The 13,209-nt window shown below is 35.2% G+C and overlaps 1 protein-coding gene across 1 annotated transcript; it reads left to right on the plus strand.

Annotated features, from left to right (window-relative positions):
• Positions 1-2,835: 2,835 nt before the first annotated feature.
• Positions 2,836-10,805, plus strand: LOC132621826 (uncharacterized). Its single transcript, XM_060336273.1, has 8 exons — positions 2,836-3,321; positions 3,823-3,918; positions 4,509-4,619; positions 5,440-5,749; positions 6,234-6,324; positions 9,018-9,351; positions 9,698-9,846; positions 10,004-10,805. The coding sequence occupies exons 1-8, from the start codon at positions 3,046-3,048 to the stop codon at positions 10,539-10,541; spliced, it is 1,905 nt and encodes a 634-aa protein (XP_060192256.1). The 5' UTR covers positions 2,836-3,045; the 3' UTR covers positions 10,542-10,805.
• Positions 10,806-13,209: the final 2,404 nt, after the last annotated feature.

Raw genomic sequence — 13,209 nt, forward strand, 5'->3', positions numbered from 1 at the left:
TGTTTGTAAAAGCCACTGAAGATCAATTATGTATAGAAAATGTATCATACGTATAAAAAATATATTATTGTTGTATAGAATATGTATCCCTACCATATAAGTATAGAAAATGTATCATATGTTTTTATAATTGTTGTGTAATTTGTGTATAATAAATGTATCATCAACGTATACTCACTAATCATACACATATTATGCATTAGTATGTACATTATACATTGATTATACACTAATGATTCACATATGTATCGAAAATGTATATCTATAGAAAATGTATCATAGGTTTGTATCATTGTTGTGTAATTTGTGTATAATAAATGTATCATCAACGTATACTCACTAATCATACATATATAATACATTAGTTATACATTGATTATACACTAATGATTCACATATTATACATATTCCATACATAAGTATAGAAAATGTATTATTGTTGTATAATTTATGTATAAACTGTATCATATGTCTAGACAATGTATCATACATATACAATATATGAACTGTATCATTCTTGTATAGAAAGTGTATATAAACTGTATCATTCTTGTATAGAAAGTGTATGTATAATTCCAACATATGTATATAAACTGTATCATTCTTGTATAGAAAGTGTATATAACTTGTATCATTCTTGTATAGAAAGTGTATATAAATTGTATCATTCTTGTATAGATAGTGTATATAAATTGTATCATTCTAGTATAGAAAGTGTATATATAATTCCAGCATATGTATATAAACTGTATCATTCTTATATAGAAAATGTATCATACGTATAAAAAATATATCATACATATACGTATAGAAACCGTATCATTATTGTATAGAATATGCATCACTACTGTATATGTATAGAAAATGTATCATACGTATATAAACTGTATCATTATTGTATAATATGTGTATAATAAATGTATAATTAACGTATAATTTTATGTATCATAAATGTATAATTAACGTATAATTTATGTTTAATAAATGTATAATTAATGTGTACTTACTAATTTTATTAGTTTGTAGTTGATATATTTTAGTTTGTTAAGTTTTCGATGATGGTTACTTTAGTTTATTTATTTAGTTCTGCTTTTTTAATCCCTAATAGAAGATAGAAAAATAAATGGAAGTTTGTAACGAACCTTCAGTGGCGACTTTAAAAGTCGTCACAAAAGTGTTTTGAAATATTTCTTGAAGGCTCAATCAACGTATAAATATATGCATATTATACATGTTTTGGAATATTTTTTGAAAGTTCAATCACTGTATAAATATATACATATTATACATGTTTTGAAACATTTGGTGAAGACTCAATATGAATTTTTACCTTTAGTGGAGACTTTCTGAATTGCCACTAAAAAAAAAAAAGCTGATCTTTAGGGTGTGTTCGATATGAAGGAAAATGTGTTCTTGGAAAATAAGTGAATTTCTACTTATTTTCTTATGTTTGTTTGGATAGTGGAAAATAAGTGAATTTCTTGCTTATTTTCTCATGTTCGTTTAGTTGGTAGAAAACATTTTCAGAAAAATACCCACCAAGCCCCACAACTCCACCCCACACCCAATTTTTTCTTTTGAAGTATTTAATTTTTTTCTGGATTTTCTAAACCACCACATCCCCCGGTGTGGACCCATACCACACCAACCCTCACAACCACCCATCCCCTACCCTCAATTTTTTTTGGAGGGGGTGGTGGGGTGTCGGGAAAGGGGGGTGGGGGTGGGGCAAAAAACAAAAAAAAAAGTCAAAACTTTTTTTTCAAAACAAAATTAATTTTTTTTTGGGGGGGGGGGGGGGCAGGGGCTGGGGTACTGAAAAAAACTAGAAAAATAAAAAATTCAAAACTTTTTTTTCAAAACAAAATTAATTTTTTTTTGGGGAGGGGAGTGGGGGTGGGGGCAGGGTGGGTGGGCTGGGGGTAGGGCAGGGTGGGGTGGTGCAAAAAATAAAAAAAAATCAAAACTTTTTTTCAAAACAAAATTATTTTTTTTTGGAGGGGGTGGGGGTGGGGCAGGGTGGGGTGGTGCAAAAAACCCAAAAAAAAAATTCAAAACATTTTTTTCAAAACAATTTTTTTTTTGTGAGGGGGTGGGGGTGGGGGCAGGGTGGTGCAAAAAACCAAAAAAAGAAAAATTCAAAACTTTTTTTTCAAAACAAAATTAACTTTTTTTGGATGGGGTGGGGGTGGGGTGGTGCAAAAAACCAAAAAAAAAAATCAAAACTTTTTTTTCAAAACAAAATTAATATTTTTTGGGAGGGGGGTGGGGTGGGGATAGGGTGGGCTGGGGGCAGGGGTGGGTGGAGGGGTTGGGGCAGGAGTGGGGTGGGGTGGTGTAAAAAACAATAAAAAAAAATTCAAAACTTAAAAACAAAATTAATTTTTTTTGGAAAGGGGGTTGGGGGTGGAGGCGGGGGGTGGGTGGGTGAGGATGGGTGGGGGTGGGGGTGGGTTGGGTGGTTGGTGGAATGCACTTATAGACTTATTTTCCTACTTTTATTAGGGAAGTCATTTTCCCTATTTTTGAGAAATTTATTTTCCTAAACAAAATGTTTTTCAAAATTTTTATCTAACGAACATGAAAAATTTTTAAAACATTTTTCAGAAAATGTTTTTTCCTCCATACCGAACACACCCTTAGTGGTGACAAAGTCGCCACATTTTTTTTTTTTTTAAGCGTTTGGGCTGGTGGGTCGGCCAGCGCTTGGGATTAGTTTTTGGGCCGGCCGGCCAGCTGATGCTATTAGACTCAAATGTGAGATTACTTTGGGCCGATGGCCATTGTATGTCCTTTTGCCTTCAAACATTTACCAATTGGCCCAAAATCCCCCGGTTACTCCCTACCCAAGAAATGTTCGGCAAAAGGCGGCACCAAATTACACTAATATGCCCCCAACGTGCTCAAATCTAACTGGTCAACTAAATCGATCCTCTTAAACCCTAGTTCTCGAACACACGCCATAGTCACAGGGTTTAAGCTCGTGCCAGACTCATTTGAAGAACTCAAATTTAGCTTCATGTCAATGTTGTAATAATAATAATAATGGCAGCTTCAAGGTTATCTTCAATGGCAGCAATAGCAGCTGCAATTGCTGCTACATCTTCCACTCTCCCCAACCGCGCGTACGCCGACGCGCCATTTCGGTTCAACCCTTTTTCATCTCCATCTCCATCTTCTTCGGAGATTCCTCAAACGGAATCTTCAGAGTCAGATACAAAGGAATCTAATGAAGATTCTAAAGGCGGGTTTAACCCGGAATCTTTAGAAAGAGGTGCTAAAGCTCTTAGGGAAATCAATAGCTCTCCCTATCACAAACAGGTAAATTTTGAAATGAAATGGGAAAATTACGCTCTGTGGAGAAAATATTTACGCCATGTAGCCCATATAAACGGTTTGTTGCCTTTTATGCACTGTTATACAAGGTTGATATATTATGTATAATATTTACTCCACGGAGACCGTATTTTGAGTTTGCTGCCCGGTTTAGCCAATATTTGTGTATAAACACCTTTTATACAAGGTTGATACATTATGTATTAATATTTATGCTAGGTAGCCCTTATTTTGAGTTTGTTACCCGGTTTAGCCCATATTTGTGTGTAAACACTTGTATATACATTATGCATGACGCTTTCCCCCAGGTATAATGTTGTATAATATTGTATATTGGGCTACGTGGCGTAATATTTTATGTTGGGCTGTATATTTTTGAAAATTTCCTGAATAGGGAAAGTTGTAAAGTTTCCTTTTTTTGTTGTCTTTTTAAGCTCAAGTTCTTTTTGGTGGATGAATTAATCTTATTTTGGTTTTTTGTTAAAGGTGTTTGATGTGATGAGAAAGCAGGAAAAAACACGGCTTGCGGATATTGCTGCGGAGAAAGTTCATTATGAGGCAATCCAGGCTCAAGCAGATATTGTAAGTAAACTATGTCAAATGGAGATCAATTAATAACTGATAGATGTAATTCTCATAGGATTCTGTAGAGAGCAAAAAGCAAACAACATTAAGAGAACATGAGGGAACAAACTAGTGATATTGTTTTTACTTTGATAGAAGCAAGAAGAAAATCCTTAGCTAAAGCAATCGTTGTAACAGAAACCAACCTTTTTTGGTTTAAAACTGGACAATTTCTGTAAAGCCAAATTATTTTAGTTTTCGAGAATAGGTAACTAACTGAAACTTAGTTTGGCAAAATCAAATCATATTGATTCTTCGAAACAATGTATTCTAACCATTTCATTTCGTAAAATACCTAAGCCAACCATTTACTTTGAGTGACAACCTAGTCCAAATCTGAGTCAAAATTTAGTCCAAAAAAAGTAGTACTAATTTTCCTTAAAGAATATTTCAACTACAGTTTGTCTAAAACCTAAACCAAAATGTACTTAAAAGCACATCATCATTGTTTTACTATGCTTAACACATTCAGCTTGAAAATCATTAACTTTTTGCTTAGTTATTATCAGGTTTCTCTTACACTATCAAATGCACTTATCTAAATGCAGGATAAACAGCGAAAATGGGGAGAAGACCAGCGGAATCTTTACCAACAGCAATCACAAGCCAAGGCACAAATGCTAAGATACGAAGATGAATTGGCTAGGAAAAGAATGCAGGTGTGTAGACTGATTTGCTAGCTTAGTTTGAATTGATCCAGCTAGCACATGGCATCTTGAGTGTCAAAGTACTTGGGAGAAATTATAGTTTATTAGTAGGTGTAACATAGAACTCAAGGTGTATACCTATGCTTATGTTTACCAAATTGTATACCTATGCTTACAATTTTGATATTTGTAATTTAAGTTAAAAAGTAGACTTTATCAATGATAAAGAGCTAGAGAATAGAACAAGTTGGCCTAAGAGAAACAGGGTTTCATCAGTGTAGCTAAACAATGTTCGTCTGAGGACTAGAGTTTTTCAAAGTCGATAGAGACCAGTTAAGCAGTAATCATTTTTTTTTTAAAAAAAAAAAGAAAAGAAAAGAAAAAGAGGAATCTTGCACCATCTCCCATCCCACTAGTTGATTCCTGAAATAAACCAACTATAAAGTGTTCAAAAGGTTATGGTTTAACACTCAGTAGCACTGCTGTCTGCTGATGGAGCAAATCCTTTTCTTTGAATAAACTCGACAAATCTTGCTACAACTTATTCCAGTGTTTGACAGCTAAAACGTTGGATGGAAATGGGACAGTGGAAGAGGAATCGAGTACTCCACTTAATATATGTGAATATTCTCGTATAAAAAGGATACTGTATTGGGCTTCTTGAAGATAGGCGCGCGATACGATAAAGGCCCTTACTTTTTCTGAAAATAGTGCACATTCAAGATCTGCATTTTTGTTAATTTCAGATAGTGTAGAATGTGTATATTGTTCTTGAGTGCTGAAATGATCTTACACTGGGACATAGTTGACTGTTCTTATATCATGATTTCAGACAGATCACGAAGCTCAAAGGAGACACAATGCTGAACTGGTTAAAATGCAAGAGGAGTCATCACTACGAAAAGAACAAGCAAGACGAGGAACAGAAGAGCAAATTCAAGCACAACAAAGACAAACTGAGAAAGAGAGGGCTGAAATAGAACGAGAAACAATAAGAGTGAAGGCCATGGCTGAGGCAGAAGGTAGGGCACATGAAGCTAAACTGACTGAAGATCATAAAAGGAGGATGCTGATGGAGAAAATAAATGGTGAACGAGAGAAGTGGCTTGCTGCCATTAATACAACTTTCAGTCATGTTGAAGGTATGCTAATGTTGTTTCTCTGTTTGTCCAAAAAAGTCACTGACATCTTGTGCATGAAACTAAAATTGGCATATACAGTGCTTCTTTTGGTAGAAACTCTTATCATTTTTTACTTATCCAAAAGAAACCCCACCAAAAAAAAAAAAAAACTGTGGGGGGTGGGGGGGTGCTCTTTCAGTTCTCCAGTACTTGCTTACTCATGGATCTTATTTTTTTCTCACTTGATTTTTGTAGTTGTATCATCATATTAGCAAAGTTCTTTATGCTAGACCAGGAAAGAATACATAAAAAGAAAAAATGAGTGATGGTTTTCAGAAAGGCGTTGGATGATGGACCACATAGAATAGGCTATTAAAACATTCTGCTGTTTCTACAGTATTAAAGCATCTTTTTCTTTAGTTAGTATTAATGCATCTTTATTTAATAACACACTTGACACATTAGAGCAAGAGTTGATATAACTGTTTCTTGATCGAATTTGCAGAGGGCTTCCGGATACTATTGACTGATAGGAGTAAATTGGTAATGACTGTTGGCGGAGTCACTGCATTGGCTGCTGGAGTTTATACCACCAGGTCTATGTTCTACTCTTTCATTTCCTTGGCCCTTTCATGAAACTCAAACTTATGGCAGTGATTGGGATTGTCAAAGTGTGACTACATGCCTAGATCCAAGATGAACTCGTCTTTTGGTATCAATAAATGTATGACAGCCACAGATCTATAATAGCTGTAGTACCATGGTTCAAAATTGTGAAAGAGTGATGCTTGTGACCTCTAAATTATGTTCGTCTATTTCTTGATGCATATTTTTCCTTGGGCAGTTCTTACCATATTCTCTTAAAGAATTTTGGTACTGGGAAAGATTACTGAAAGCTTTCAACAATTGAAGCTTGTTCAAACTAGATTATTTTTTCACAAGTCTGTACTGCAATAGAAAAACTACACCTCAATCCTAAGCTAGTTTAGGTCGGCTACATGAATTCTCACTATCCACGTCGCTCTGGTGAACATGTCTTAATCCAATATGTTACCTTTATAAAAAAAAACATGTCTCAATCCAATAACCAGTAATTTAGATCCTCTAAAACAAAAGTTCGGCAGGAATTTTTTTCTTTTGTTCATTCATGCTGTTTGTATTTTCTTTTTGTCTTTGTTATTTTAGAAGAAGGTTAGTGGTGGATAAGCTAAGTAAACATCAACTTACATGTGTTTGAAATTCATGTATTGAAATTAATTGATGAAAATAAGGAAATGAATTGAGAGCTTGGTTTTTTATATGGAAAAAGAGGAAGAAGGCATCATTCACATTATTTGCCCTGTGAAATTGACTTAGCTGGAGTTTTTACATAATTATATATGACTACTCAATTAACCATGTTACATTTATATACTTCCCTTATCTATCACCTTACTATAATTCTTGGGACATTTAGCTTGTGAAGACAGTGTCAACATTTGTTACCCATCTACAAGAATTGAACAATAATCTAGGACCTCAATTCTGCCGTAGAGGTTAGGTTGTTTGAGCTAATTCGGACTGGAGTCTGATTATTTTCTTATTTGCCCTCTGTTTACTCAAACATGTAAGCAAATAAATGGATTTTGACTCGAGGACAATATATTAATGTAGCAGTATTCTCTTTTAGGTTTTCTTAGATGAAAGTTTAAATTTGCTTACAGAGACCTTGTTGTCGCTTTGTTTGGTGTTTATCTTAGAGTTTCGTAGCCAACATATGTTATTTCTAGGCCAAACATATTGATAGCCCTAAACTTGCCACTATTTTCATTTTGGTGCCTTATCTCTGCAGGGTACCTATTGAACACTTTATGTTGCCCAAACTGTATCCTTAAACCATTCAGTCACAACTGGTTCCAGAACAAACAGCATGCTGTTCACACGCCCATGACCTGTCAAATGGACGAATGGAATGATAGCAGATGGATTTTAGGTCTAATGAGACTCATTTTGTCAGAAACCCGCCACCCCTTAGTCCTCTACCCCAAGAAAAATACCATTCTTTTTTCTCCCTCTTTCTTCTGTTCCCTTTGTTTTCTTTTCCTTCTTTCTTCCTTATTCCCTTTCGTTTTCTCTTTCAAAACATTCTTAAGGAAAACATAAAATATTTCAAGTTAGTTACGAAATGAGTTTGTTCTAGAATCTTAAAAACACCCATTATGAATACTAGAATCTTAAAAAGACCAGAATTTTGAAATGGGTTGTCTTGTTCTTTTGGTATCTGCTTACATCCAGATAAATGAACGAAGAAGCCAAACTTCTAGAATGTTAATTAAAGAAGTACAATTTTGTACTATAATTCTTTAAATGGTCAGAAAAACATTCTTGAAGTCGTGCTTATGGGTGGGTTTTTAGTGTCAGGTGTATTCTGTTGTGAATTTCGTATGGTATTGCATTGGGGAAGGTGTTGTAGGATGTGGATTTTGGTTGAAGCTCAAGAAGGAGGTCTTGGGTGTGATCGTGAGGGAGAGACTTGTGATTCTGACTTGCTGAAATTTCTGCAGAATAACATGAGCAAATTGTTTGTTTTGATGAACATAATGTTAGCCTCCAGAGCAAGAGACGTGAATCATTTGTGGTGTGGCTAAGTTTATTGTGATGGTTTGGGGAATGAAGAAGGTTTTTGGAGGGACTTTCGGAGCTTCTACGTGTGGTCGAATTTGATGGAGAAGGAGGAAGATGTGGCATCGTGGTGGCATATTTGAGGAAGAAAACTAAGGTAGAGGTGGAGGAGGTAAAGGTGGCCGGAGAAAGAAAGAAGAAGTTCAAAAAATGGCTAAAAGATATAGTTCAAAATATCACTTTTCCGGTGAGAGTTATGAATAATTTAGCTCTTATGCGCTAGGAAAAAGTGCCAAACACGTGATTTTACATGTCAGCAAAACACGCTTAATTGGTACTGTTTGGGCTATAGTATTCAATAGGCACCCTGCAAAGATGAGGTGCCAAAATGGAAAATGGTGACTAGTTTGAGGGTCTATCAATGTATTTGGCCTTGATTCTAACTTTAATTAGTCTTCATTTCTTGATTATTTGTGATTTGGTCATTATTCAGACACTGAAAGCACCTTACAACTAAGTCAGTCCTGCTTATGCTTAACAAATTGGGGCTAGGAATCGGCTGTAGGTCTTGTCTGCTGATCAATTCGTGTTTTGTTTCCTTTTTTAATTATATCTGCTGGTCCATTGGTTATTTTTCTTTAGAGTAGTAGTTGTAGGCATTTGTTCTTATTTGTTTCTGTTCATACAGGGAAGGTGCAAGAGTTACCTGGGGATATATTAACAGAATTCTTGGACAACCATCATTAATTCGTGAATCATCCATGTCAAGATTTCCTTGGTCAGGGATGATTTCTCAAGTAGCAAACAAAGGACTTACAGCTGCTGGATTGACAGCAACTCAACAAAGTAAATCTCCTCTGGGAAACATTGTCCTGCATCCTAATCTTCAGAGGAGAATAGAACACCTTGCTAAGGCCACAGCAAACACCAAGTCTCACCAGGCACCATTTCGCAATATGCTCTTTTATGGTCCTCCTGGCACTGGGAAAACAATGGTTGCAAGGGAGATCGCAAGAAAATCGGTACGCTTTTCTCGTATTTTCCTTAACTATAACTGATGGAAGTACTAGTTAATTCTGCAAAAAATAAGAATATGTTTTTTTTTGTGCTGTTAATACAGGATTCTTAAACCAACCATCGTTAATTGGTCCTTCCTTATATTTCCTGACCTAAATACCCTTTCATCTATTGAGCAGGATGATGCACTGATTATGACAATAAAAAACTAACTTCCCACTTTTCTAAGCTACTGCCAAAAAAATTAACTCCTTCCCCCTTTTCCCCAGCAAATTAAAAAAAGGGAAAAGAATCCAGCTCCCCTGAGGTGCAAAAACAAAGCTGCAGCTAAAAATTGTGTGAATATTACAGGGTTTGGACTATGCCATGATGACTGGAGGAGATGTTGCACCCCTGGGTGCACAGGCTGTCACCAAAATTCACGAGATATTCGATTGGTCCAAAAAATCAAGGAAAGGCTTACTGCTTTTCATTGATGAGGCTGATGCATTTTTGTGCGAGTAAGTTTAAACTTGAGTTCAGCTTCTTCCTATTAGAATGCGACTTATTAACTGGTTAATGATAATGATATGTTGCAGTTTTTGAGTTATTTTTCTAGATGTAGAACCAACTACTAGAAATACAAATTTATAGGACAGTGCACTTGTTTGATCGCAGGCGAAATAGTACTTACATGAGTGAAGCTCAGCGAAGCGCTTTGAATGCTTTACTCTTTCGAACAGGAGACCAATCGCGAGACGTAGTTCTTGTCCTGGCTACCAACAGGCCAGGAGATCTTGACAGTGCTGTCACTGACCGTATAGATGAAGTTATTGAATTCCCTCTCCCTCAAGAGGACGAGCGTTTCAAATTGCTGAAGCTCTATTTGAACAAGTACCTTGTTGGAGAAGGTGACAGTGACAGCAATTCTAAATGGGGCCACCTCTTCAAGAAGAGTCCATCACAAAGGATAACTGTAAAAGATTTATCTGATGATGTGATTAGAGAGGCTGCTAAGAAGACAGAAGGATTCTCTGGCCGTGAGATTGCAAAACTTGTGGCAAGTGTTCAAGCTACTGTATATGGGAGCCCAGATTGTGTTCTTGATTCACAACTGTTCAAGGAAATTGTAGATTACAAGGTTGCGGAGCATCACCAACGAATAAGACTAGCTGCTGAAGGTGTTGAGCCAACCTACCAGGGGAATAATAACTAGCACCACAAAGATACAAGTCATTTTCCATCAACACGAATTGTTGAAATTTTGTTTATCATCTCTGGTATTCAAGCATGCAAAATTCTTTTTTCAAAGTTAAGATTATGTAGTTTAGGTGCAACTCTCCATGCCGGGATTGGAAGCTGGATGGACGTGTTCAGTAGTTCAATGGCACACAAATTGATGGGTACATAGCTCCTTAGGGCTGTAACTGTATCGAGTTTATTATGCACCACAGGCTCCAAAATAAATTCATTGCCAAAATATAGCATCTCTTTCGTGAAGGAAACCAAAGTGAGGAAATTTTTGGGTAATGTTTACGGGGATGTGAACTGCCCTTGCCATGTTTTTCTGGTGCGTTGTTCAATCAATAAAAAGTTCACCTACAGTTCTCTGTAGTTTTTCAAAAATAAATGATAGATCGATGCTAGAAAGTAAAACGACCTGAAAAATACTCGATCAGTGAAAAATCTCATATTGTTCATGAGCAAAATGTGATTAGATATGCGATATTGTAAATATATCTTTGTCAGGTTATGAATTTCTTACACTCAAATTAAATTGACTGATAACAACATGTAATTCTTCAAAACAAGCAGTCAAGGTGATTTGAAGAAAAATATTACTAATACTATCAATGGCAAATTGCGCTAATAGTGTACCCTTTTTTTTTTTTTTATTGTACAAAATCTATTTATATAACTTAAATCCTATAGAATATCATATCCATATTTGATAGTTGATGTTATAACCTCAAAGGGAGAGGGATTTAACTGAACTTTTTCTGTCCGCATCCGTTCCTACTTTTTTCAAAATTTTCTCTGGACAAAATCACAGTAAATAACAAAAATAAGTAGCAGTATTTTTAAACGTCTTGCGTTATTACGCATGATTTTTCTAAGAGTACAGCTCTGATCTCTAAATGTCGAATTTAACAAATACCTAATTCTTGTTCCAAAATGTAGCTTGAAGGAATCAAACAAAGATTAGAAGAAAAAATAAATACAACTTTACAAGTAAATTGAAAGTTGGATTAATCAGTCCTCTACGGGCCACAGCCGAGAGTGCAATATCCGCATATTCAACTGCAACTTCGTCACATATATATTTAAATTTTGTATCAGAGAATTCTGGATTCAGTCAGTGGCGAAGCAGGAATTTTACTGAGGGTGTCAAAATATAAAAACGTAGACAATCGTAAAAAATAAGGGGAGGTAACATATATTTAGTATATATACATAAAATAAAATTTTGACCTAGCTGAACAGTGACACCCCTTAGCACAAAGTGACTCCGCCACTGGATTCAGTTGAGCACGGAATACAAAAACTGCGCCAGCCACTTGTATAGAGTACGTGGCACAGTTACAGAATAACTAGTTTCATGCATCTTCCAGGTTACCTCCATGTTGCTTGCTGCTGCTGCTGCTTCTTCTTTCTTCACAGTAATAACGCATGCAGGAATGGGGAGAGCTCTCTTATGCTTAGTCCTTCTTTGCAAGAATAAGACTATTATGGAGAGAGCTCATTTGATCAACGGAGACAGATGAAAATCAAGGTAGGCCCAGCAGCTAAGCACAGTCAGAGAACAAATGTGATTCTTGGGCAGCTTTTCCAGTAAGTACATGTGAAGTACTAGTATTCCTCATGCATTTTTATTACAACAATTTAACTAGTGTATTGACAAATCGAAAGAGGATTGCATCATGATTTGAAGCTTATGGGCTTTGAATTTTGATCTTTTAAAATTACCGAATTCTAAATAATAATTTGTAAATATTTAATAAAATTTTAAAATAAATATAAAATTTGAATCAAAGCTACTAAGTTCAACCTAATTTGTATAGCCTGCTCCATCCCTCCACAATTTACAAGAATCGTTACTGCATTTCGTATTTCTTTGTTTTATTCTATAAGGTTGTCTCTTAGATCTTCTAGGCGAAAGTCCTTGACCAATTTAACACTGTTTGGTAACAGCCTCTTAAAAACAATTGATATATTTAGTGACACTTACCCATTATGTAATAGTAAAATTATATGACTATTTTGTTCATATTAAAGTAATTAAATTTATTACTGGAATTTTGGGGGAAAAGCCGCCTTCCTTCTTGAAGGCATACGGAAGAGTATGCTCATGTGCAGTCACACATACTTTTTGTCATATTAAATTAATTGAACTATAGCCACTACAATAGTAAGCATACTTTGATGCGTATATTTTGTCGTTATAGTTAGTGAAGGAGACAGAAGTTTAACCACATGAGTTTTGGAATTGAGTTTTAAATTTAATTTGTACTTTTTTAATTATTTTTTCTTAATATAAATATATTGTTTGAGCAAAATTACTGATTAGTGACTTATTATTATACCGAATATAACTCGGTTACTTTAATACGACAAGTAATTGTTTCTGACTTTATTGCTGTAATTTGTCAAATTTAATGATTTTATTGTTATCAATTAGTTTACTGTGACAAAATAAAAATAAAAATTGGTGATGTAATTTACAGTTACAAATAATCATCAATGGCTTGACAGTCCTTCTAGAAGTTTCATTATGATTAATAAAAGGCAAAAGTCATAGATAGCCCCCTAAACTTTGTCACATTTTTTTCTGGGCTACCTAAATCGAGGGTTGTACCTATTGAGTACCTAGACCAGTCCAAATT

Source organism: Lycium barbarum, chromosome 12, assembly GCF_019175385.1.
Source record: "Lycium barbarum isolate Lr01 chromosome 12, ASM1917538v2, whole genome shotgun sequence".
Taxonomy (NCBI): domain Eukaryota; kingdom Viridiplantae; phylum Streptophyta; class Magnoliopsida; order Solanales; family Solanaceae; genus Lycium; species Lycium barbarum.

Bases quoted from the DNA above. Each gene is read 5' to 3' on its own strand.
- LOC132621826 (XM_060336273.1), top strand. From the start codon at position 3,046: ATGGCAGCTTCAAGGTTATCTTCAATGGCAGCAATAGCAGCTGCAATT. The intron at 4,620-5,439 runs GTGTGTAGACTG...TCATGATTTCAG, and splicing joins TGGCTAGGAAAAGAATGCAG to ACAGATCACGAAGCTCAAAG. The intron at 6,325-9,017 runs GTCTATGTTCTA...CTGTTCATACAG, and splicing joins GCTGGAGTTTATACCACCAG to GGAAGGTGCAAGAGTTACCT.